Consider the following 27,833-nt stretch of genomic DNA (forward strand, 5'->3'; position numbering starts at 1 on the left):
AGAAAAACAGAAGTTAATATTTGGTACAGAAACATTTTCCTGACAATCGTTTCCTGTAGTTCTTGACCAAGTTTGCGCACACTGCAGCAGGGATTTTGGCCCACTCCTCCATACAGATCTTCTCAAATATCTTTCAGGTTTTGAGGCTGTCATTGGGCAACATTAAATTTCAGCTCCCTCCAAAGATTTTCTATTGGGTTCACATCTGGAGACTGGCTAGGCCTCTCCGGTACCTTGAAATGCTTCTTACAGAGCCACTCCTTAGTTGCCTTGGCTCTGTTTCTCAGGTCCTTGTCATGCTGGAATAGCTAGCCACCACCCATCTTCAATGCTCTTACTGAGGGAAGGAGGTTGTTGGCCAAAATCTCATGATACATGATCCCATCCTCCCTTCAATGTAGTAGAGTTGGCCTGTCCCATTTGCACAAAAGCAACCCCAAAGTATGATGTTTCTACCACCATGATTCACGATTGGGATGGTGTTCACGGGGTTGTACTCTTCCTTCTTTTTCCTCCAAACTCGGCGAGTGGAGTTGATACCAAAAAGTTCTATTTTGGTCTCATCTGACCACATGACCATCTTCCATGCCTCCTCTGGATCACTCAGATGGTCACTGGTGAACTTCAAACAGACCTGGACATGTGCTGGCGTGAGCAGGTGGACCTTGCATGCCCTGCAGGATTTTAATCCATGAAGGCATTGTGTGTTACTAATGGTAATGTTTGAGACTGTGGTCCGAGCTCTCTTCAAGTCATTAACCAGGTCTACCTGTGTAGTTCTGGGCTGATTCCTGACGTTTCTCAGAATCATCCTTACCTCACGAGGCGAGATCTCGCAAGGAGCACCATACAGAGGAAGATTGCCTTCTCACCAAGCTGCTTGCCTGTTGTCCTGTAGCCCATCCAAGCCTTGTGCAGGTCTACAATTTTTTCCCTGGTGTCCTTAGACAGCTCTTTGGTCTTGGCCATGATGGAGAGGTTGGAGTGTGATTGAGTGTGTGGACAGGTGTCTTTTATACAGGTAGCGAGCTCAAACAAGTGCAATTAATACAGGTAATTAGTTCAGTGTTGGAGGGCTTCTTAAAGGGAATCTGTCACCCCATTTTCAGCCTATAAGCTGCAGTCACCGCCATCAGGGGCTTATCTACAGCATTCTTTAATGCTGTAGATAAGCCCACGATGTAACCTGAAAGATAAGAAAAACACGTTAGTTTATACTCACCGGGGGGCGTGGTTGGGTGCGATGGGTGTTGCCGTCCGGCGTCTCCCATCTTCATATGATGATGTCCTCTTCCTTTCTTCTCCCTCGGCTCCTGCGCAGGCGTACTTTATCTGCCTTGTTGAGGGCAGAGTAAAGTACTGCAGTGCGCAGGCGCCGGGAAAGGTCAGAGAGGTCCGGCGCCTACGCACTGCAGTACTCTGCTCTGCCCTCAACAAGGCAGAGAAAGTACGCGTGCGCAGAAGCCGAGGGAGAAGCAAGGAGGAGGACATCATCGTATGAAGATGGGAGGCGTTGGACGGGACGGCGACACCCATCGGACCGGACCGAACACCAGGGTGAGTATAATATAATTCTTTTTTCTTATCTTTCAGATTACATAGGGGGCTTATCTACAGCATTACAGGATGCTGTAGATAAACCCCTGATGGCGGTGGCCGCAGCTGATTGGGCTAAAATGGGGTGACAGATTCCTTTTAAAGAAAAACTAAAAGGTCTGTGAGAGCCAGAATTCTTGCTGGTTGGCAGGTGATCAAATACTTATTTCATGCAAAAAAGGTGAATTAATTACAGTATGTAAAAATCGTACAATGTGATTTTCTGGATTTTAGTTTCTGTCTCTCAGAGGTGAAGTGTACTTACGATAAACATTATAGACCTCTCCATTCTTTGTAGGTTGGAAAACTTGAAAAATTGGCAGTGTATCAAATACTAATTTTCCCCACTGTATCTGTATGTGAGGTTCAGCAACAGCAGCAGGGAGGAAGTACACTGAGGAGCTGTTAATCAGGTTGGATGGGAAGGAATTCAGTAACAGGGAGGAAGGAATCTGAGGCACAGTCAATCAGACTAGGTGGGCAGAGATTCAGTCTAAAATTTCTATAAAGATTTTACATCCATTCTGGCATACAGGCTCGGTCTGGCCTGGCGGGGTAGCGGGTAAATGCCCGGTAGGCCCCGAGGGGTCGCTGGGGCCCTTTTAAAATACTGCCCTTTTAATGCTGTGGGCCCTTTAAAAGCGCATCCCAGCATTTACAGGGAAGCGCGTGCACATTATAACATAGCGGGCGCCGGGCGTCCCCCCTGTGAGGCCTGCTTTGATGCGGCGTCAGGCGGATGCTGGCGCCTGGCTGGCTATTGCTCCAGCGGCTACACAATGACTCAGTCAGTGTGATGACTCACCGCCCCCCCTTCTCCAGGATCTCTCCGCGTGACGTTGGTGACTGTGTTCTTGCTGGGCGAGCAGTGACATGGCACCGCGCTCTGCTTTCTGGATGCTGACTGGCTAATAGCAGCCTCTTTCTCTGCTCTACCTGCTGCTCCTGCTCACTCCTATGCAGCGCAGCGCTCCTCTGCTGTCTCTGGCTGCCGGCTCCGGTGAGTAAAGTACTTTTGGGTGACCGTGACGGTCCTGAGTCTGTGTCCTCCTCCTCCTCCTCCTGTCAGTGTCTGTCTGACTCTTTCTCTGCCAGCTCCCGCTGTCCTGCAGTGCCGACTCGGGCCTCACTCTGTGGTAGTGTGTGATATTGTGTTTGTGGGCTCCCTCTGTCATACTCCTGCCCTGCGGCCTGTCTTGTGTAGAGCTGCTCTGCTGTCTCTGCACCCCTGGAGATGGGACCCCACTGAGAGGAAAAATAGGTTTCGGGGGCCCCACGCAATGATGGTCGCCCCTATGCTGTGATAATAGTACGTCATCACCATTTTCCCAGGAAGTGCGCCGGCTACCTGATGGGGTCCCACAGAGGAAAAATAGATTTCTGGGGGCCCCCACGGTGGTCGCCGACGCCTATGCTGTGTAACTTACACAGCATAGGCGTTGGCGACCACCGTGGGGGCCCCCAGAAACCTATTTTTCCTCTCATTGTGGCCCCATCAGGTAGCCGGCACTTCCAGGGAGGATGGTGAGATACTATTACACTTAGTGTAATAGTATCTCACAATCCTCCCTGGAAGTGCCGGCTACCTGATGGGGCCACAATGAGAGGAAAAATAGGTTTCTGGGTGCCCATGGCGGTCGCCTACACAGTGTGTATTAGTATATCATAATCTCACCATCCTCCCTGGAAGTGCCGGCTACCTGATGGGGGCACAATGAGAATAAAAGTAGGTGTCATGATCCATGCTGCATCAGGACTGATATAAAGCACAAGTAACCATTTTTTTTCCCTAAGCTGTGCTTAAGGTTGGTTTTTGCCCCCGGTGGCCATTAGGATTATTTCACTGTGGTGTCGTTTGTTCTAAGTTTCCCCCGGTGGTGGTGAGCGTCCTTGCACTCTAGTTTCTCTAGTTAAGTGCACATGATTATAATGCAGGTGTGATTGCTGGCTCTGCTATAAAAGAGTCACAGGTGTTGCAATCAGTGTTGGTGATAGTGTTCATTTCAACCATCCTTGGTGGAGGAAGGATCTAGAGAGAGGTCCTGGCAATTCAGTGAGAGCCCTGTGTGAAAGGAGTCATAGGGGATTTCCTTAGCTCTGACAGAGCTTGGTGGCAGCAATTCAGGAGGAGGAAAGCTGCATGCTGGTAGTGGACTCTGTTGCCAGGAGCAAGTACAACAGAGTAAAGCTAAGTGGTGTTTCCCTGTTTGTGTTTTTCCTTAGTCTGTATTAATACAGCGGGGGGGCCAGTGCCTGCGCCACCTAGCTCCCTAGCAAGGGATAGGTGTAGGGTGTGCTAGGGCGACAGGTTCGTGATCGGCGTCCGGTGCAGAACCGGCATAGGGAACGCTAGGAGCGTTAGGGACACTGACTCAGGGGAGTGCAGGAGGTCTCCACATCCCCTTTCCCTATCGCAGGGCCCACCGTTGTAACTGTTTCCCTACCCCTTGTCTTGTTGTTTTAGTTACCGGCCTGTGAGCCGTGTCACACAGGACAGTATCACGTGCCGCGTCCTGTTGTTTTAGTTACCGGCCTGCTGGTCGCCTCACGGGACGGGTCCACGTGACATTTATCACCAACCTAACTTTTTTTTCTGCTGAGCCATGGACCCAGTTCAGCCCTTTGCCCAATTGCTGCAGACCCTTACTTATGAGATTAGGGGGCTGCGCGGAGGGTTGGTGCGGCAGCTGCGGCTGTTGGTGGGCTCTGGGGGCTTGGTCCAAGAACAGGCTCAGCCAGAACCCAAGATATTCCTCACTGACAGATTTTCTGGAGGGAGAGATCAATTCTTGGATTTTCAGCAAGCCGGTAAATTGTATTTCAGGCTGCGCCCTCGTTCATCAGGGAGTGAAGAGCAACGGGTGGGAATCATTATGTCCCTTCTTAAAGGGGATCCCCAATCCTGGGCCTTCTCCCTACCGGACGATTCTCCATCTTTAGAGTCTGTGGACGAGTTCTTTGTGGCTTTGGCGCTTGTGTATGGGGATCCTGATGGCGTCGCCCTGGTGGAATCTCGAATCCGTAGGTGTAAACAGGGAGTCCGGGTCACTGAGGAGTACTACTCAGAGTTTAGGAGATGGGCCACTAATACTCAGTGGAATGACCAATTTGTGCAGGGTTTGTCTCCAAAGTTGCAGGATACTCTGGTGCAGTACGCCGCCCCAGGTCGCTGGAGGCCGCCTTGTCCCTTGCCATCCGGGTGGATAGACGCCTTAGGGAAAGACATATACAAAAAGTGCCCCCTGATGTCCTCGCTAGGGAGGAGGACCCACCAGTGTGGATGGAGGAACCCAGACAGCCCGGTGTTGATACAAAAAAGGGGGTGTCTGCAGCTCGTCGTGGTGGGGGGGTATGCTTTTCCTGTGGGAAGCTTGGCCATTTTATGAGAGCCTGCCCAGTTCATGCCAAGTCTCCTGTCGAACCTATGCAAGTAGGAGGAGCTAGTTTGTTTTCGGAGCTGCCTACGGTTCGGGGAGTGGTGTCGGCATGTTTGTACTGTGGGCTGATTGGTCATGTCCTGAAGGCTTGCCCATTGCGCGCCAAATAATCTGTGCCATCTGAGAAGCCGCATTCCCCTGGTCGCTTGGAGGGAGGCAACCAGGGAGTATACATTTCCTCCATTTTTCCCTCCCAAAGTACCGTGTCAGCAGAGGTCTTGGCTGGCGGGGTACCGGAGGTGATACCGGTGTTTGTGGACAGCGGAGCAGGAGTCACTCTGGTGGATGCTCGCTTTGTCCAGACTCATGGCCTGAGGTGTAGGACGCTAGCCCAGCCTATAAGCATCCGGGCCATAAACTCTGTTCCACTGAGCCAGGGGAGCTTGACCAAGGTCATAGAGAATATCCATCTGCATATAGGACATCATGAGGAGTCCTTGTCATGCTATGTCTTGGAGGGAATGCCAGTACCTATTGTTTTAGGCCTCCCTTGGCTGAAGAGACACAATCCGGTAATAGATTGGCGGGTGAGGGAAGTGGTCAGCTGGGGGCACTCGTGTGAGGGCTGCTGCCTAGGAACTACTGTCTCTGCCGTCTCTCTTCAACGGACCCCTTCCTCGCCAGTGAGGGCAGCAGATGTGCTGCAGGAGAGTAGGGGCAGGTCTCAGCCCTCGCCATTGGCCAACCCTGGGAGGTGCAGACCCCGTGGTGGAAGGGGTTGGAGGGTGGTGTACCCCTTGGTGAGGTGCGGGTGTGTGAGTGTGGTGACACAGGGGGACGCCTCTGTTGTCAATCCCAGAAAGAGTTCTCCAAGTGGTGACAAACGAACGAGTGGAAATAAACATTCAGGTCCGGACCTGTGTGTGAACGATCGTGTATGGGTGGCCACCAAAAAACATCCAGTGGAAGTGTGTTGTGGAGTGTTACCAGCTCATACCAAACATACACATACACAACCCGTTCCCCAGGTCAGAGCTTCGGAGATGTGTGTTGCCTCCAGAACATATGTTGCCAATACCAGCGGGCTTGTTTCTCATCAACCTGACATGCAGGTAGTTGCTGGGGTGAACTCTGGGTCTGGGCATCCCCGCTGTAGGTGGTTCCCTGATGGGGAGCGGTCTTGAGGGTCCAGAGGCCCCTCATTAAGGGGGGGGTACTGTCATGATCCATGCTGGATCAGGACTGATATAAAGCACAAGTAACCTTTTTTTTTTCTCTAAGCTGTGCTTAAGGTTGGTTTTTGCCCCCGGTGGCCATTAGGATTATTGCACTGTGGTGTCATTTGTTCTAAGTTTTCCCCTGGTGGTGGTGAGCGTCATTGCACTCTAGTTTCTTTAGTTAAGTGCACATGATTATAATGCAGGTGTGATTGCTGGCTCTGCTATAAAAGAGTCACAGGTGTTGCAATCAGTGTTGGTGATAGTGTTCATTTCAACCATCCTTGGTGGAGGAAGGATCTAGAGAGAGGTCCTGGCAGTTCAGTGAGAGCTCTGTGTGAAAGGAGTCATAGGGGATTTCCTTAACTCTGACAGAGCTTGGTGGCAGCGATTCAGGAGGAGGAGAGCTGCATGCTGGTGGTGGACTCTGTTGCCAGGAGCAAGTGCAACAGAGTAAAGCTAAGTGGTGCTTCCCTGTTTGTGTTTTTCCTTAGTCTGTATTAGTACAGTGGTGGGGCCAGTGCCTGCACCACCCAGCACCCTAGCAAGGGATAGGTGTAGGGTGTGCTAGGGCGACAGGTTCGTGATCGGCACCCGGTGCAGAACCGGCATAGGGAACGCTAGGAGCGTTAGGGACACTGGCTCAGAGGAGTACAGGAGGTCTCCACGTCCCCTTTCCCTACCGTTGTAACTGTTTCCCTACCCCTTGTCTTGTTGTTTTAGTTACCGGCCTGCGAGCCGTGTCACACAGGACAGTATCACATGCCGCGTCCTGTTGTTTTAGTTACCAGCCTGCTGGTTGCGTCACAGGATGGGTCCACGTGACAGTAGGTTTCTGGGGGCCCATGGCGGTCTTCTACGCAGTGTGTAATAGTACATCATAATCTCACCATCCTCCCTGGAAGTGCCAGCTACCTGATGGAACCACAATGCGAGTAAAAATAGGTTTCTGGGGGTCCATGGCGTCGCCTGCGCAGTGTGTAATAGTATATCATAATCTCACCATCCTCCCTAGAAGTGCCGACTACCTGATGGGGCCACAATGAGAGTAAAAATAGGTTTCTGGGGGCCCAAGGCGTCGCCTACGCAGTATGTAATAGTATATCATAATCTCACCATCGTCCCTGGAAGTGCCGGCTACCTGATGGGGCCACAATGAGAGTAAAAATAGGCTTCTGGGGGCCCATGGTGTCGCCTACGCAGTGTGTAATAGTATATCATAATCTCACCATCCTCCCTGGAAGTGCCGGCTACCTGATGGGACCACAATGCGAGTAAAAATAGGTTTCTGGGGGCCCATGGCGGTCGCCTACGCAGTGTGTAATAGTATATCATAATCTCTCCATCCTCCCTGGAAGTGCCGGCTACCTGATGGGGGCACAATGAGAGTAAAAATAGGTTTCTGGGGGACCATGGCCGTCGCCTACGCAGTGTGTAATAGTATATCATAATCTCACCATCCTCCCTGGAAGTGCCGGCTACCTGATGGGGCCACAATGAGAGGAAAAATAGCTTTCTGGGGGCCCATGGTGGTCGCCTACGCAGTGTGTAATAGTATATCGTAATCTCACCATCCTCCCTGGAAGTGCCGGCTACCTGATGGGGCCACAATGAGAGGAAAAATAGGTTTCTGGGGGCCCCATGGTTGTCACCTGCGCAGTTTGATAGTATATTATTCTCATCACCATGCTCCCTGGAAGCTGTGCCGGAGCAGAGGAGGCCATAGTATGCTGCATGGAGGAGCAGGGGGGCCATAATGTGCTGCATGGAGGAGCAGGGGAGGCCATAATGTCCTGCATGGAGGAGCAGCGGGGCCATAATGTGCTTCATGGAGGAGCAGGGGAGGCCATAATGTGCTGCATGGAGGAGCAGGGGGCCATAATGTGCTGCAATGAGGAGCAGGGGAGCCATAATGTGCTGCATGGAGGAGCAGGGGGCCCATAATACTGTATGAAGGAGCAGGTGCCCCATAATACTGTATGGAGGAGCATTATATGGGGCCCATAATACTGTATGGCAGACCATGAGGTGCCCATAATACTGTATGGCGAACTATGTGATTGCACATAATAATGCATGGAGGACTGTGTGGTTGCACATAATACTGTATGGCGGACTATGAGGTGCCCATAATACTGTATGGCGGACTATGTGGTTGCACATAATACTGTATGGCGGACAATGTGGTTGCCCAAAATACTGTATTGCGGACTATGTGGTTGCCCATAATACTGTATGGCGGACTATGAGGTGCCCATAATACTGTATGGCGGACTATGTGGTGCCCATAATACTGTATGGCGGACTATGTGGGTGCTCATAATAATGTATGGAAGACTATGTGGTTTCCCATAATACTGTATTGCGGACTATGTGGTGCCCATAATACTGTATGGTGGACAATGTGGGTGCTCATAATACTGTATGGAGGACTATGTGGTTGCCCATAATACTGTATGGCGGACTATGTGGTGCCCATAATACTGTATGGTAGACAATGTGGGTGCTCATAATACTGTATGGAGGACTATGTGGTTGCCCATAATACTGTATGACGGACTATGTGGTGCCCATAATACTGTATGCCGAACTTTGAAGTGCCCATAATACTGTATGGCGGACGATGTGGGTGCTCTTAATACTGTATGGAGGACTATGTGGGTGCTCATAATACTGTATGGTGGACAATGTGGTTGCCCTTAATACTGTATGGTGGACAATGTGGTTGCCCATAATACTGTATGGCGGACTATGTGGAGCTCATAATACTGTATGGAGGACTATGTGGTTGCCCATAATACTGTATGGCGGACTATGTGGTTGCCCATAATGCTGTATGGCAGACTATGTGGTGCCCATAATACTGTATGGTGGACTATGTGGTTGCCCATAATATTGTATGGCAGACTATGTGGACCAAAATACAGCAAAAATGCCAATAATGATGAGAAAATGACAATTAATTCTCACCCAAATATGTATAATGTATAACAGCAAGTGAGATAAAATATAACTTTTGCACTCATATGTTTATATACTGGCTAGACCAGTTCCTTTCATTATTCTCATCTATTGGTGGCTATGAACCCCCTTTTTTTGGTCTAGCCAGTATATAAACATATGAGTGCAATTGGCTATGGCATTTTGCTGCTATTTTTTATGCTGTATCCAATATATATAGATTGCTGTTTGGATGTTATACTAGCTGCATTCTATATTCCTGTTTGATGCTTTTGGGTGTTTTCAATTATCCCTTGGGGATCACCCAGTGTATGGGCATCTCATTTTAATCACTATTTGGTGACACTTTAGGTCTGGTAATTTTTAAGCTATGCATTAAAAGTTATATTTTATCTCACTTGCTGTTATACATAATACAGACTATGTGGACCCAATCGGCAGAATGTGGAGCTTTTATCCCCATTAGACTGGAGTGGCATGTCTGACTTGATCACTGATCCATTCATTCCCTCAGTGGCTGCACTTGTTTTTTTCTAGAAGCTCCAAAGAGAATGAATGGAGCTGTGGTCAGATATCCCACCTGCCGCTCCATTTTAAAATGGGGATAAGTGTCCTATCAGAGATAAAACTTCCTCATTCTTCCAATCGGTGCAGTTTCTAATGGTCGGACCTAAGTGATCACATATCCTGTGGAGCCCATGGATCGGTGATAACTTGTTTTAACTAAAGTACCCCATTAATGTAAGCTACTGTAATTATACATCCCAGTTATGGGGGCGCACAGTAGATGTGCATGAGCTGCCTGTGGTTTACAGCCGAATAGCCTCTATAATGGGCATAACGACTGACAGATATTTGCATATAACTGCAGGGTGGGCCCCTAGAGTCCATTCCCCTGGTGGGCCCCAGACACCCCAGTCCGACCCTGCTGGCATATGTTTTAAAAGTAAGTACACCAGCCTCATCAATTCTAAGAATCTATTTACTAATGGGAAATCTGGTGATATATCCTTTTTAAAGTCATTTTCACAAAGGGATTTCCAGTGTTATTGTGTAATGAAAAGTTTAGCAACCTTCCAATTTACGTTTTCTTAACAAAGCTTCATTTTAGACTTTGTGTCATCACTTCTTATCATCTCACTGACGTGTCATGATTCCTCTTCACAGGGATTGTATTGTGATATTCGGCAGCTAGTACAGTTTATCAAAGAAGCTCACGGCAATGTATTTCGGCGAGTAGCGCTCAGTGCCCTGCTGGACAGTGCAGAGAAACTGACTCCGGGAAGAAAATCTGATGCTTCACAATATGAGCCAAGATCTTCTGCAATCAAAAGGTTTGAGTATTATATTGCTGTGTGCAGTGCCTTGCTCATCTGCTAAAGCTATGCCTGCTTGATGCTTCACAGCTTGATATGCTTTATTTGGCTACGTTGGCATAACTTTCTGCTAATACTGAAATTTGTATGGTGGTTGTGAGTCCTGAGTACAACAAGCCAGACATGTCCAGCAGAAACAGTTTCTTCGCTAAATTTCTGGCACATACAAAGTTTATGAATGTCAGAATCTCCCTGGACAGAAACAAAATAATTAAAAAAATGGATAGATATGCAATGCCCGTTGTTCTGCCTTCTTCCACGTATGACGCTGTGTGGATTCTAGCATACGGCTTAACCTTTCATCCACTCCCAGAAACAAGACTGTATGGGTGCTTAAGTCTTTATTTATTGGGATGATGTGGACAACAATGGGAGATGATAACAGCTGGTATAGTAGAACACAGTAGTAGATGAGATCAGGGGTTGTTGTACAAAGTTGTAGATGATATCAGAGATTGTTGAACATAGTTATGGATGATTCAGATATTGTTGTACACAATGTGGATGATTCAGGTAAAAACTATAAGAGACAGATAATGCAGCATGTCAGTACTGGTAGACAATATACAATACACAAATACTGGCAGGTAATCAGAGCAATACAAGGTACTATCACAACAGTAGCAATGATACAGGATGCTGTTATCATGCATTATATAAAAGCTGAGCAATATAACATACATAGCAGTAAAAGAGAAAGATATCTAAAACAACTAATGGCTGCCAGCTTTGCACTCACTGACAAGAGGATGCATATCCAGAGGATGCATATAACTATAATAACATTACAGGAGCTGAACATGCATTGCAAACATCATGGGGGGCTGCATTATGGCTGCTAACACAGATGCATAACACATAATTGTATTAACCTTACTGGAATCCGCTTGTTATAAGCAGTGGTTTTGCAGAGAGCTGAGCTGAGCACATGTGAGCTTCTCAGAAGACCGACTGAAAATGGTTACATGTTGTTGACCAGGGAAGGAAGAAGGGCTGTTCTGAACAGTTAACCATTTAGGAAACAGAAGATTCCAAACACATGAATAAGAAAAGAGAAGGGCAACTATGACACCTACTCGCGATAGCTGGAACAGCACTTAAAAATATCTTGCTGCACAGAATGGGCAGAACACCCATAATGATGAAGCAGAAATGTACTGATATTTTTCTATGTAAATGTATAGAAGTAGAGATGGAAAGGGGACAAAATGCAGTGAGAAAAATAATAACAATAATAATCAGATTTATAAGACAAGTAAATGCCTACTGATAGCTAACAATGGCTGTTTAGTGAAGCTAGCGTCTTTGTAAAGCCCCCCCTTACATAATAGATGGTTGTTGGATGAATGATGGTTGATGGAATGATGACCCCAAACACACCTCCAGGCTGTGTAAGGGCTATTTGACCAAGAAGGAGAGTGATGGGGTGCTACGCCAGGTGACCTGGCCTCCACAGTCACCAGACCTGAACCCAATCGAGATGGTTTGGGGTGAGCTGGACCGCAGAGTAAAGGCAAAAGGGCCAACAAGTGCTAAGCATCTCTGGGACCTCCTTCAAGACTGTTGGAAGACCATTTCCAGTGGCTACCTCTTGAAGCTCATCAAGAGAATGCCAAGAGTGTGCAAAGCAGTAATCAAAGCAAAAGGTGGCTACTTTGAAGAACCTAGAATATAAGACATATTTTCAGTTGTTTCACACTTTTTTGTTAATTATATAATTCCACATGTGTTAATTCATAGTTTTGATGCCTTCAAAGTGAATCTACAATTTTCATAGTCATGAAAATAAAGAAAACTCTTTGAATGAGAAGGTGTGTCCAAACTTTTGGTCTGTACTGTATATCCATTACTAAGTAGAAGTTGACCTACCCTACATTCCTGCCATTAGCTGGCAAATATGTCAGAAAAAGACAGGACCGTGAACAATAGCCTATGGGCTCATGTACATGGTAAAGCCACATGCATGTTCCTTGTACACTAGCATTTGGGGCCCTTGTATTTCTGAGTTATGGATCACCATGGAATCCATTTGCTGATATCTAGTGCCTGTAATACAGAAACGCAATGGAGAAATCTTGTGGATTTTTACAAATAAGCTGCAAGTGACTTTGTTTAAAATCATTGTCACCTGGAGGTACAGTGAAAGCCCAACTAGTGCCTACATGAGGTCACTACCTGCTAATAGACCAACATGAAAGCCATGGAGATTATCACTTAATAAGCAGTCCTGATGAAATGAAGGAGCTCCTCCACTTCTACATGATATTTATCCAGTAATATGAGGCTCATTTTCACTAAAGGTCAATTTAATTTTTACTTTAATACTTTTGTGTATTAGTTTTAACCCCTTTCTGCTAATAGATGTACTATTCCATCCAATGTGCCCTGGGACTTAATTCCCATGTACGGAATAGTACGCCATATGCAATCAACCGCGCTCACGGGGCGCAGCTGATCGCAGCCAGGTGTCAGCTGATTATCACAGCTGACACCCAGCACTAAGTGCCAGGAGTCGTCACGGACTGGTCCCAGCACTTTAACCCCCGGCATACTGCGACCAAACATGATCACAGCATTCCAGGAGCAGGCAGAGGGGCTGTCAGCTGTGAGATCCCCTCTGCCTTTGGATCGGAGAACCCGCGGCATGACACGGGGTCCTGATCGCTGCCATGGAGACCTGATGTCATCATGACGACATCTGGGTCTCCACTGCTGAGAGACTTCCTGTCATGCGCAGTGATGACCAGGAAGTCTCTCAGGTTAGTGTGCAACTTTGTGCAGCGCTGACAGCTTCTATAGCATGCAGATCTGCATGCTATAGAAGCAATCAGCCTGCACAAAATGAGTGTCCCATAGTGGGACACAGTGTAAAAGAAAGAGTTACATGAAAAAAATGTTTTTAAATAATTGTATAAATATAAAAAAATAATAAACAATAATAATAAAAAAATCAATATTTATTCAATCAATAAATAAATATTTAAGTTTAAAAAAATCTACACAATTAAAGTACACATATTTAGTATCGCCGCATCCGTAATGACCCGCCCTATAAAACTATCCCAGTAGTTAACCCCTTTAATGAACACCATAAAAAAAAGGCAAAAAAACAATGCTTTATCTCCATACCACTGAACAAAAAGTGGAATAAGGTGATAAAAAAACGGATATAAATAAACGTGATACTGCTGAAAACGTCATCTTCTCCCGCAAAAAACAAGCCCCCATACGGCATCATAAGTGAAAAAATAAAAAAGTTATAGCTCTTAAAATAAAGCAATGCAAAAATAATTATTTTTTATATAAAACTAGCTGAATAGCCCGGCGTTGCCCGGGCATAGTAACTAACTACGGTTAGTTATAACAAATTATAATGATTATATCTATATATATAAAGCTGAGTGTAGAGCCACGCCCACTCCGCATAGCTACATTCACTATAATATCCCACATCATCCCGTCAGCCAAAGCTACCCGACAACTACCCCTAATATCCCACATCATCCCATCAGCCAGAGCCACCGGACTACTACCCCTAATATCCCACATCATCTCTTCAGAGCCACCGGACTGCTACCCCTAATATCCCACATCATCCCGTCATCCCTTAGTTAGGGAAAATTAATAAAATAAAAAAATGTATTTGTTTCCATTTTTCCATTAGAGTTAGGGTTAGGGCTAGGGTTAGGGTTAGGGTTTTGGCTAAAGTTAGGGTTAGGGTTGGGGCTAAAGTTACAGTTAGGGTTGGGGCTAAAGTTAGGGTTAGGGTAAAGTTATGGTTAGGGTTGAGGCTAAAGTTAGTGTTGGGGTTAAAGTTAGGGTTAGTGTTACGGTTGGGATTAGGGTTAGGGTTGGGATTAGGGGTAGGGGTGTGTTAGGGTTAGGTTTGTGGTTAGGGTTATGGTTAGGGTTGGGATTAGGGTTAGGGGTGTGTTGAGGTTATAGTTGGAGTTAGAAGTGGGGGGTTTCTACTGCTTAGTCACATCAGGGGCTCTCCAAACACAACAGGGCACCTGATCTCAATTCCAGCCAATTTTGTATGGAAAAGTCAAAAGGCGCTCCTTCCCTTCCGAGCTCTGCCATGCGCCCAAACAGTGGTTTACCCCCACATGTGGGGTATCAGCATACTCAGAACAAGTTGCACAATAACTTTTAGTGTCCAATTTCACCTGTTACCCTTGGGTAAATAAAAAATTGGGGACGAAAAAATCATTTTTGTGAAAAAATATGATTTTTTATTTTTACGGCTCTACATTATAAACTTCTGTAAAGCACTTGGGGGTTCAAAGTGCTTTCCAAAATGGTGTCACTTATGGGGGGTTTCCACTGTTTAGGCACATCAGGGGCTCTCCAAAAACGAAATTGTGTTCGATCTCAATTCCAGCCAATTTTGCATTGAGAAGTCAAACAGTACTCCTTCCCTTCCGAGCTCTGCCATGCACCCAAACAGTGGTGTACATGCATATATGGGGTATCAGCATACTCAGGACAAATTGTACAACAACTTTTTGGGTCCAATTTCTCCTGTTACCCTTGGTAAAATAAAACAAATTGGGTCTGAAGTAAATTTTTTGTGAAAAAAGTTAAATGTTCATTTTCTTTTAAACATTCCAAAAATTCCTGTGAAGCACCTGAATGGTTAATAAACTCCTTGAATGTGGTTTTGAGAACCTTGAGGGGTGCAGTTTTTAGAATGGTGTCACTTTTGGGTATTTTCTATCATATAGACCCCTCAAAGAGACTTCAAATGTGCGGTCCCTAAAAAAAAAAAAATGGTGTTGTAAAAATGAGAAATCGCTGGTCAAATTTTAACCCTTATAACTTCCTAACAAAAAAAAAAATTGGTTCCAAAATTGTGCTGATGTAAAGTAAACATGTGGGAAATGTTATTTATTAACTATTTTGTGTGACATATTTCTCTGTTTTAGAGGCATGAAAAATCAAAGTTGGAAAATTGCGACATTTTCAAAATTTTCACCAAATTTCAGTTTTTTCACAAATAAATGCAAGTCATATCAAAGATATTTTTCACTAACATGAAGTACAATACGTTATGAGAAAATAATGTCAGAATTACCAGGATCCATGGAAGCATTTCAGAATTATTACCTTATAAAGGGACAGTGGTCAGAATTGTAAAATTTGGCCTGGTCATGAACATGCAAACCACCCTTGGGAGTAAAGGGGTTAAAGGTGTATTATATAACTAGCCCTTGTGGCTGTTTGCATGTATGCCAAGTTTTTCTTTACTTCCACCATGACATTAAGAACAGGTCTACTCTCTCTTTCCCCATATCATTCCCCTGTTACCTTGCTACCGAGTCAACACATTTAGCTGTTGCGGTCAAGTTGGGTTCAGGTGAAACATGTACATTTCACCGGAGCAGCACACAGATAGAGCAATCCATGCCCAGTTTGATGGTGTCCTTAGTTTTAATGGGTAAGGAGAAGCTGTCTTGTATTTTAGTGAAAAAACAAGGTTTGGTAAAGGTGATGGGGCAAATACGCACCGTATCCTCCTGTCTTGGGTTTTTAAGGGTATGGATGTTAACCAGCACCAATAGGGACCCCATGTATTCTTCTTTTCCCTCAGTCCAGGCTGTTTTTTTTTCTCTCATCAAGACAAGACAATGAAAAAGAAAGAGTCAAGCGTCATCGTTCTATAAAAATGGTTGTTTACTTTGACTACATCTACCTACATTTTGCCATATTACCCCATTCATGTATATTTGTAATCGCATAGGACATATAGTCATACAGTATACTGTAAAGTATTGGTTATTCTCACTCTCAGATTGGCGCCAAGGGGAACAGATGAACCCTCTGTTGGACCATGGGGATGCACTACATTCAGGCAAAGGCTGCATCTCATCATTTACTTACCAAACTAATCGGTTTTTTATTATATAGAAGCAGAGACTAAGATAACATAAAAGAGCAGCAGCAGAAAGATGGAAAACACTTTTAATGCCATATTCTGCCTGTAATCCACTACAGTGTATTCCTGACTCATATAGTTAAAGGGAACTGTCAGCAAAACAGAATTTATCTGCAGCCATAGTGATAATCTACAGGTAAATGCCGTTTTAAACATGTGCAGGTGTCTAATTAGAAGTGTGGCTGAAGGGAGAAAATGAAGTTATGTTTTCCCTGCAGCCACTCTCTTCCATTAATCTGAAGCAGTGATAACTCCCTCTGCACATTGCTGGAGAACAGGATGTCAGTCAAAGAGTAGGAGGTGCAATTATAGTGTCTGATAGTTCACAGTCCGGTCACTGCCCCCAATGGCTGGAAGTGAGGGGCTGCGGGTAATATCCCAGTATCCCCACTTCCGATTAGACATTTATACTTGTTTGAGATACTGCAGATTACTGTTATGGCTGCAGATAAATACCGTTTTTGCTGGCAGGTTCTCTTTAAGTTGAAGGCAAAAACCAAGCATCAGACTAATATTGACAATGAGTGTATCCTCTCCATTTTTGGAAATTAAACTAACTACAAACCCTTACATAACTATACGTCACAATCAGTCAAGATACATATGTATCCACTCCACACTGGACAGATGCTGACAGTGTTACACAGCCGGCATCTGCCTGTAACAACAGAGACTGAAGCTGTCTCTGGTTGCTCCTGTTTAACAACAGAAATGCTGCTGTCAATCACTAACTGAGATATTTAAATAGTGCGATCACCGGCTCCCATTGTCCCCCCCATGATGCGGTCAAGGGGTGCAGATGGGATACGATGGCAGACAGGAACCTGCTGTGGCATGGCAACTGGTCAGGTTATTAATGGGCGGTATATGTCACAGGGATGGATGCTCCCTGCAATGCAACCCGGAGTATTTTGTCTTTGTTGCACGTGAGCACTAATGTCATTTAGTGCACTGGGTCCGGGTTGCGGGTAGCTATGAGAGATGGGAGGATCTGGCTACCCATTTTGCCTCACCTCTATGTGAGGGTGCTGACTGTACCCCTGTTTTCCTTCAGGACCTGCAGGAGTTTCAGGACCTGTCATGAAGTCATGACCATGTGACCAGCCCATGTCATCCATACCTCACATGTGGGTGTGGTTACAGCCCACATAATGGAGGCTGTGTTTAGCACATGGGCAGTGAGTGTGAGGGAGTCTGTCAGAGTGTGGACAGACTTCCATGTGTCCAGCAGGGACACTACAGAGTAGTCTGTGTTCTTAGGAAGGAGAAGCCCTCCTGTATGTACGGCTCAAGTTGGAGCCTCCGGGCTGGACATTGCCCTGGCCTGTGTGTGCACAGGGACTGAGGGAACAAAGCCCAGCTAAGGACTGTTTATGTTGCTTTCAACTGCTGTGAAGACTGGAAACCTTGTTTTGTTGCTGTGAAGTTTATGGAGCAAATAAACCGAATGGGCTCATTTTAACCCTGATTGTGCCAGTGTTTTACCTCCAAGACCTGCAACGTGAGTAATCCCCGTCCACTCACATAGTGGAACGTTACACTGCTGAAAGCCCTTATGTCTGCCATTTAGTTTTGTTAATATCAGTCACTGGTTGACTTTCTTGTTTCCTTAATACTTTCTACAAACTTCTAATGCTGACAGTTAGAGACGAGCAGATGACGTGGTGCAACCCTGGTCCATGGTCCAGGTCAGTGTTCTCTTGCCGTGGACAGTAGCTACTTGAATTTTCTTACCCTCTATGATGCCAGGCTCAGGTTATGACTAGCCGGGCTAGCGAGACGTCACCTGTGTGTCGCATGCCTTACAGACAGGCTGGCAAATCCAATGATGCAATGAGGAACACCGTAATCTCCGGAAATGTGCGCAGCTCCTGTACACGGTCATAGAACACTGACCAGGACTGTGGTCTGGGGTTGCACAAAGTGATCTGTTCATCTCTACTGATAAAGCTTCTATGAAGCAAATTACCTTTATTTATAATGAGATGCCTTTAGCCATAGTTTACTGGGGAGCACAGATCTGTGCAGCCACAGAAGATGCTCATATATTTCATACAATGCAATAATGTTGCACTGCAGGCTGACAGTTTTGAAGTTTCTCAAATAAGAGCTTAAAGAGAGTCTGTCACACCCCAAAATACAAATTCAGCTATTTAAACGCCTATATAAGGGGAAATCTTGCCCGTAATATATATTTTAGCGGTGTAGTTGCAGATAAATTTATTTTAAATCCATATGTAAATGAGACCTCTTTGGTGCACCCTTGGCGTGGGACATTGTTTGGCACAGCATTAAGCCTTCTGATTTGCATGTTCAGCACTGTCCCTGAGCCTGATAACTGCACTTGATGCAGCAGCTTCAGAGGAGAGACAGAGATCAAAGTTTACCCACACACACTGAGTGTACACCTGCTACGACACTGTGAGCGTGTAAGATATTGGATGCAATGCCCACGGTCCCTCTTGAAGAACATTTATATTGTTGCAAAAGTGTTTTGATGTGTAATTTGAACTGTGAAATGTGTTTTATTATATTTTGCCCAGCAACAGGTAGTTAACAGGAGTAGTTAGAATTAATGGTTGGGGCTAGACTGCAGTGGGAGGGGCTAAGCTGAAGGGATAGGAGAGAGTTCCTGTCAGGAAGTTGAAAAGTGCAAAAACCACAAAAAGAGGACTTGAAAATCCTCCAAAAATCTATAAAAAAAATACCAGAAAAAAGGCAGAGATGCTTACCTGCCTAGGCCTCAAAATAAATGCACTATTAGGGTGCAGTGGACCCAAATAAAGATGGCGGCTACACAGGTGCAGTAATACCGTTGAGACAGCCAGCCTACAATCAGGGATTGGCCGCTTGGTACACCAGTGCACAAAAGATACAATCTGTATGTGGCACTGTTCACACACAAGATGCAGAGCATCTGACTTACAGCCTATTAATGATGACCATACTCTTAGATCAGGTGGACTGCCCAGTGCTAACTAAAATGCATCCTATGTGAACAGAGGCCACAATTTACAGAGCCATCTGGGCCCAACTGTACCCTAAAATATAAATAAAGTACAACAACACATATAAATATATGTTAGGTATTAGTTAATATTATGGCGAAAATATGGAAGCTCGCAACCCACATCACGGGTCCTCACACTTGCGAGTCATACTCTAACAGCACAAAACACAAAAAGAGGACTTGAAAATCCTCCAAAAATCTATGAAAAAAAAACACCAGGAAAATAGCAGAGATGCTTACCTGCCCGGGCCTCAAAACAAATGCACTATCAGGATGCAGTGGACCCAAATAAAGATGGTGGCTACACAGGTACAGTAATACCGATGACACAGCCAGCCTACAATCAGGGGGTGGTCGTTTGGTACACAAGTGCCCAAAAAGATACAATATGCATGCGGCAATGATCACTGTCATGAACTCATTTTCTGCTCCACCAGTTGAGAGTTCCCCTTCAGTTCTCCCGCTGGTGGTGACAGGAGGTAGTGCGGTTGGTTTAAGTGGTAGTGATCTGCCACCTGATGAGGAAGATAACGATTGGATCTCTGGAGTATCAGACTGGATATAAGACAGCCGACGCTCTAACCGGGTGCTGGTGATTCAGTCTGCTTCTCAGGTCCTGCACTTCAGCTCTCTTCCAGTCTTCTCAAGTTAAGTTTGTTTTTTGCTAATGTTCACACTTGCGCTTGTTGGTCAATTCAGTTTGTTGTGTAATCAGCCTGCCCCTGCTGGGGATATGCTGAAATTCCACTCCTATTAATCAGTATTTGCCAATCTGCTTTTTGTCCCTTATTAGATTGGCCTCTTTTTTGCTCTGTCTCAGAATATTTCAGAGTGCTGATATAGGTTTAGAAGTCTAGTGACTTCAGAAGTGTTGGACAATATTTTTGTAAGTTGTTTTTTGGCAGATTGCAGACAGTGTCTTTCCTTTTCTGTCCCTTTTAGTTAGCCGGGCCCCATCGTTTGCTCAGCCTATTTTCCTGCCTTTGTTTGTATTTCCATCTTGTTTCACCGTCAATACATGTGGGGGGCTGTCTTTCCTTTGGGGTCTGCTCTGGGGCAGTTAGTTTTCCTCTTTTCCTGCTTTAGGCTTATGTAGTTCTCCGGTTGTGACGAGGCGTGTTATGATTGAGTCACCGTAGGAGGCAAAAACAGAAATGCTAGCTAAGTCCAGAAAACCAGAGAGGTTGGCAACTATCAGATTGCAGACCCCTGATCCTATCCACAACAACTAGCAGTAGCCGTGGGGGGTTCCTACGATGCCCTAGACCCCTCGATCACAGCCGGAGAATTAAATAGGCTTAAAGAAAGAAAGGGGAAATCTAAACTGCCCCAGAGCAGGCCCCAAAGCAATAGGCAGCCCCCAACATATAATGACGGTGAAGCAAGATGAAAACACTAACACAGACAGAAAGATAGACTGAGCAAAGACAGGGCCCAAGCTAACTAGATAGGAAAGGACAGGAAGGCTGCTGTCTGCAATCCATGAAAAACCCTATGAAAATAAGAGCCAACAGACTGACAGTAAAAAAGGCCCTGAAGACGCTAGGCTTCAAAAAAGCTATGTCAGTACTCAGGAATATTCTGAAGACAGAGCAACAGGCAAAAGGAGACTCAGCTCACCCCAGCAGGGAAAGGCAGAATCCAGAAAAGCAAGGAAAACAAAAACAAAACACAAAAGCTAACAGGCAAAGCAGAAAACTTAGCTTTAGAGGAGCGGGAATCAGACTGGTGTCCTAGAAGTCCACAGAGAAATCACCCGCAGGGCAGAAGGGTGTCGGCAGCCTTATATCCAGTCCGTGACTCCACTCAGCCAGTCATCCTCATTAGACTCAGGTGCCTGATAATCAGTCTCATTACCTTCCTTTACCAGAATAGGGAGTTCACCAGACCTCAGTGACGAAGGGGAAAATGAACTCACAACAGAGGCGTCTAGGACCAATGTAGGAACGCTCCACGACTGCTGTTAGTTGTGCGGTTAAGATCAGGGATCTGCAATCTGCATAGTTACCAACTTCTCTGGTTTTCTGAGACTTATCTTATTGTCTTGTTTTTCCTCCTCTGTTTCCCATTCATAACAGATCACACACAAGAGATGCAGAGCATTTGGCTTAAAGCCTTTTAATGATGCCCATACTCTTAGATCAGGCGAGCTGCCCAGTGCTAACTAAAATGCAATGTATCCTGTGTGAGCAGATGCCACAGTCTACAGAGCCATCTGGGCCGCACTGCACCCTGAAAAATAAATACAGTGCAAAAAACACATAGCAATATATGTGAGGTATTAGTTGATATTATGGCCAAAATATGGAAGCTCGCAACCCACGTCACAGGTCCTCACACTTGCGAGTCCTATTCTAACAGAAAAAAAAAAAACAGAAAAAGAGGACTTGAAAATCTTCCAAAATCTATTAAAAAACACCAAGAAAAAGGCAGAGATGCTTACCTGCCTAGGCCTCGAAACAAATGCACTATCAGGGTGCAGCGCACCCAAATAAAGATGTCATCTATACAGGTGCAGTAATACCAGTGAGACAGTAAGCCTACAATCAGGGACTGGCCGCTTGGTACACCAGTGCACAAAAGATACAATCTATATGCGTCACTAGTCACACACAGAAGATGAAGACCATCTGGCTTTATTTGGGTCCACTGCACCATGATACTGCATTTGTTTTGAGGCCTAGACAGGTAAGCATCTCTGCCTTTTTCCTGTTTTTTTATAGAAGTTGAAAAGGGCCCAGAATGTGCAGAGAAAAGACATAAGGTGTAGTGTGAGCATTGTGGCATTACGTGGGTGTCCCTAATGAGAGAGGAGATGGAGGACAGCGAGATCCTTAGCAGAGAAGTAGAAGAGAAATAACTGAAAGGACAGAATGATCGATCGGAGATGGGTCCTGGGTCAGGACACCTAGCAGTACAATCCTGAGTTCACAACTCACAGAGGTAACTGGCTTAAACAGGACATAGTACATAAGACGAAGAGAGTGCGCCGGGCAGGCATCATCCAGAGCATCTGAGGCAGAAGAGAAAAGTAAAGGCCATTGTGGCAACGTAGCTCCCTTTAGGGGAAAAGTAAGTGGATCTGCGGGTTGAGCATAGGACTCTTACAAACTTAAGTGTAGTACTGAGCTGGGCTGTGGTGAAGTAAAGGGGAAATTTGAAGATGAAGGACAATAGTGAAAAGAAGACCGAAATTGTGTCTGAAAAATGCTCTGTGTGTTGAACTAAACATTCATTAAGATATGTGCCCGCTATCTCTTGTGTATAATCCCTTCCAAGTTTTCTTTAGAGTAAAAAGTTTACTTTTGACTGGTGGTCTCATTCATTGAACTGACCAACACCTGGTCCTGTCAAACCAATGTCACCGGTTACATGTTGTCTGGAAGGGCGTAGCGCCCTCACAGTACAATTCCCTCCACTATCATGTAACGTGCTGGGGAATAGGAAATGAATACCTCGCCGACGGCTACCGCAAACCAATGTCACATGCGATCTGCAAGGACTCCCTCACAGTACAATTCCCTCCACCATCATGCAACATGCTGAGGCATAGGAAACGAATACCCAACGGTTACTGCCCCGCTCCAAGTTACAAGTGCACCGCTAAGCTACTCCAGTATCAGTGCACACATGTAGGAACAGGAATTTGACTTTAGAGAATGCTCGTTATGAGAAAGCCAGCACTGTCTGTCAAGCTCAGGGACAGTACTGGATAAGCAAATCAAAGGGCGTAAAGGTGCACCGAGCTGTTGGCCATACCAAAGGGTGCAGCCAAGCACCCTCATTTGCTTCTGAATTAAAAATGAAATTAGCTGCAACTGCACCACTAAAATGTATATTAATGGTATTATTTTTATGAGGGCTAAGCCCCTGATATAAATGTTTAAGTAGCTGAATTTGCTTGTTCAGGGTGACCGACTCCCTTCAATATCACCGTGGGTATGTTTGTACATAGGCCCTGCTGTCTGCACTGCAATGGCTGTTCCTCACTGAGCTTCGTTATGTAACATGGAGAACAACTCCTCCATTTCCATTCCTAAAGTGGTTGTATACATTAGAGCAAACTCAAGAGAACCCACTTATTTTTTTATGTTACGTTGTGTGAGCCACCCAAACCCAGTGAAGGATCAGTCATATTTTGAGCACCGGTTCTTACTGGGTTATAAGTATTGTTAAGAGTTACCTTCTGAAAAAAAAATGGTTGTCTAGAACTTTAGGGCACTGCGTACAGCCCTGAATTACCTGTAATACTACATTTACCTTTGTAGCAAAAAATTCTCCTGGCAATTCCAGTTTATTGTTATGGCTTTCAGAAACCAATTCAGGGTTACTTAATTCTTGGATTCTTGGGAGAACCCTATTAAATATCCTTCTGTGTGATTCTTAGTTCATAACTATGGCTGTAGAAGCCGGGCATTGTTTTCTCATCGAGTTTCATGCTGGTGTAGCCTGTATGTTATTTTTCATGAAACATTTCATGAAACATTTATTTCTTTTTCATGAAACATTTATTTCTTGAATAAACATTTAATAAGTTATCTATTTACACTACCGTTCAAAAGTTTGGGATCACCCAGACAATTTTGTGTTTTCCATGAAAACTCATAATTTTATTAATCAAATGAGTTGCCAAATGAATTTAAAATCTAGTCCAGACATTGACAAGGTTAGAAAAAAAGATTTTTATTTAAACTAGCTGAAGAGCCCGGCGCTGCCCAGGCATAGTAACATAGTTATAGCAAATTATAATTATCCTCCATCCCATAGTCCCATGCTCATATACCCATCATACATATCCACGATCCCATCGGCCCGTGCCCATATACCCATCATACATATCCTCCATCCCATAGTCGAGTGCCCATATACCATCACACATCCTCCATCCCATAGTGCCATGCCCATATACCCATCACACATCCTCCATCCCATGCCCATATAGCCATCATACATATTCGCCATCCCATAGTCGAGTGCCCATATACCATCACACATCCTTCATCTCATAGTCCCATGCCTATATACCCATCATACATATCCTCCATCCCATAGTCCCATGCCCATATAACCATCATACATATCCACGATCCCATAGGCCCGTGCTCATATACCCATCATACATATCCTCCATCCCATAGTCGAGTGCCCATATACCCATCACACATCCTCCATCCCATAGTCCCATGCCCATATACCCATCACACATCCTCCATCCCATGCCCATATACCAATAATACATATTCGCCATCCCATAGTCGAGTGCCCATATACCCATCACACATCCTTCATCTCATAGTCCCATGCCCATATACCCATCATACATATCCTCCATCCCATAGTCCCATGCCCATATATCCATCCCACATCCTTCATCCCATAGTCAACCGTTATGACATCATAATGAGCGTCGGGGCTTGCAACCTATGATGACATCAGCGTCGCCATGGCAACCATTGTGACATCATAATGAGGGGCGGGGCTTGACGCGCACACACTTTTTCCCCAGTATGTAGACAGGGGCAAAATTGTTTGGTGAATTGGAATGCGCGGAGTTAAAATTTCGCCTCACAACATAGCTTAGGACGCTCTCGGGGTCCAGACGTGTGACTGTGCCAAATTTTGTGGCTGTAGCTGCAACGGTGCGGATGCCTATCCCGGACATACAAACACACACACACACACACACACATACATACATACATACATACATACACACTTTGAGCTTTATTAGATTATTGAGTTGTTGTTTTTTTTTTATTTTGTCTCAGTTGTTAATAAATTAATAGGTAATAAAAAATAAACTATATATCTAGTCCTAAACAGGTTAGACTCTAGAAATGTAGTTACATGAACTGAAATGAGGAATTAGGTTACGTGCCCACGATCAGGAACTGCTGCGGATTTATGCAGCATCAAAACCACAGCGGCCAGATGTTACAGCATAGTGGATAGGATTTTTAGAAATCCCATGCCCACTATGTATCCACAGATGCCCACGGCTCACCCGCAGACACTGACTTGCGACGCGTCTTTCCAGACCACAGCACTAGAATGGATTGAATGTGGTAAATCCGCACGGTTCACTGAACGTGTGCGGAATCACCTGCATTCAATAGATGGCAGCGCTTTGGACGCAGCGAACATACACTGTCTTCTATTTCTTTTTCCAAAGATTTTATTTGGTTTTTAAAATAACAGGCAAGAATAGGGAGAAAGGGCAGGGGAGGAAGGAGGGGGGGGGGGGAGAGGATAGGGATGGGGAGGGGAAGAAAAAAGGGAGGGACATAGGTAAAATAACAATGCAACAATATAACAATATAACAAGAGTGATATTACACTTATAGGGTACATAATGCCCAGGTCACTGGGGGTGTAAAAGGTATAAACAAAACGACTGCGAACAAACGCATAACGAGAGATTGTAAGCCAATTAAGGCCAATCATAAGTGAGCAAATATTTAACAAGGATTAGTAGACGAAATATACAATTAAATGGTAGCGCCTAGAAGTTGGTGGTGAAAGAAATTAAGTTATAGGGGGCGGAAAGGCCTTGTCCCATTTGTTCCATTTTTTATAAAATTTTCCAAACTGATTATTAATCAGAGCAAAATTCAGTTCATGTGCTCTATGTTGCTGGGCTAGGTGGAAGATAACCTCTGGATTTGGGAGTATTTTGTTTTTCCAGTGGAAAGTGATGAATTTTTTTGCTACAAGACAAAGATGAATGAATATGGGTTGGAGTGCCAAGTCTAGTTCGTCTAGGTTAAGGGAAAGAAGGGCCATTTGAGGGGTGAGGGTTAAAATTTTGTTAGAGAGTTTATTGAGAGAGGTAGAGATCCAAGACCAGACTATTTTGACTCTGGGACATTCCCAAAACATATGCAATAGGTCTCCCTTGAAGCCGCAGTCACTCCAGCAAAGGGGTGAGGATGAGTTTGAAGGACCGAAGTGTGCTAATTTTGCCGGAGTAAGGTACCAATTACTAATAGTTTTAAAGTATGTCTCTTGAAGTGGAAATGAGATTGTGGAGTTGTACGTTTTGGAGAGAGCCTCTTCCCATTGTTCAGGAGAGAAGGTGGATTTTAGGGTTTTTTCCCAGGTAACCATATAAGGGCTTTTTGACAAACTATCGTCGTTGTTGAAGGAGTCATAGAGAAAGCCATGACTCCAAAAGAGTTTATGATGAGTAAGACTTTTATGGAAGCGTGAGTAAAGTTCATTTTTGACTTAAGAAAAGCGAGGACATTATCTTTTAAGAGGATGAATTCTAAGAATAAGGAATGAGGGACGTTAAAGTTTTTTCTTAGCGATGCAAAGTCTACGAAATTGGAGCCGTTGTGGATATCTCCCAATTTTGTGATTTTTAATTCTGGCCAAATAGTAGGGAGGGTTACGTTAGAGAGGCTAAAAATAAGAGTAAGGTGTATGTTTTTTAGAATGGGGAATTTGTGTGTCCGTCTGCTTGGTTTGGAGAATTTACACCAAGCTTGAGCAATGGCCAGGAATAGAGGGTGAGCGTTAAAGTTAGGAAGATGATTTGAGATTGCTTGAGTGATGATGTTGCTTAACTGTTTACCATTATTTAAAAATAGTTCCAAGTCAAACCAGGCCGGAGGTTCACGTTGGGAAATCCAATGGACACTTTGTTTAATCAGAAGAGTTTGATAATGGGCAATAATGTTGGGAAGGCCCATCCCCCCATTCCCTTTTTTCCTGTATAATGATGAGGAAGAAGTCCTAGCTTTTTTTCCTCCCCACAGGAAGGTTTTGAACAAAGATTGGATGTTTGTCAGAAGTATGACCGGGATGGGCAGAGGGAGGCATCGGAGAACATATAGAATTTTGGGAAGGATGTGTGTTTTAAGGATATAATTTTTTCCCCACCAAGAGAGATTTTTCTCTTTAAAGATTAAGCAGTCTTTGCTTATTGAATCTGTCAAATTTCTCAGATTTATCTTCCCCATAAGGTGGAGATTATTACAGAGGGAAATACCTAGGTAAGGAATCTCTCTGTTGCACCAGTTAAGGGATGTTTTTTCCTTTATTGCATCTGTTTGTTTAGTGTCAAGATTAAGGGGAAGGATGTTCGATTTTGACTGGTTGATTTTGTAGTTAGATAGATCCGAGAATTTATCTAGTTCATTGAAAACCTCAGATGAAGAGTTTTGGGGGTCAGTTAAAGTCAAAATGATGTCATCTGCGAATAGGCTGATTTTGTGTTCCTTGTGTTGGGTATGGATACCTTTAATTTTGGCATTGTTACGAATGTGTTCGGCTAAGGGTTCGAGGGCCAAGTTGAAAAGTAGGGGTGATAGAGGGCACCCCTGTCTGGTGCCGTTCGAGATAGCAAAGGGGTTT

The 27,833-nt window shown here is 44.9% G+C and overlaps 1 protein-coding gene across 22 annotated transcripts in view; it reads left to right on the plus strand.

The window, feature by feature from the left end:
- LOC141054300 (protein unc-80 homolog) overlaps positions 1–27,833 on the plus strand; it is a 305,587-nt gene that overhangs the window by 72,554 nt on the left and 205,200 nt on the right. For all 22 annotated transcript variants that reach the window (XR_012221396.1, XR_012221397.1, XM_073551595.1 and 19 more), the window contains exon 17: positions 10,319–10,485. Coding sequence is in view for 20 of the 22 variants with exons in the window: in XM_073551595.1 (XP_073407696.1) it covers positions 10,319–10,485 (167 nt within the window). In the remaining 2 variants the exon portion in view is untranslated. The remainder of the gene's footprint in view (positions 1–10,318; positions 10,486–27,833) is intronic.

The sequence above is a fragment of the Dendrobates tinctorius genome, unplaced genomic scaffold (assembly GCF_039654945.1).
Source record: "Dendrobates tinctorius isolate UK_male_01 unplaced genomic scaffold, ASM3965494v1 ptg000177l, whole genome shotgun sequence".
NCBI classification, from domain to species: Eukaryota; Metazoa; Chordata; class Amphibia; order Anura; family Dendrobatidae; genus Dendrobates; species Dendrobates tinctorius.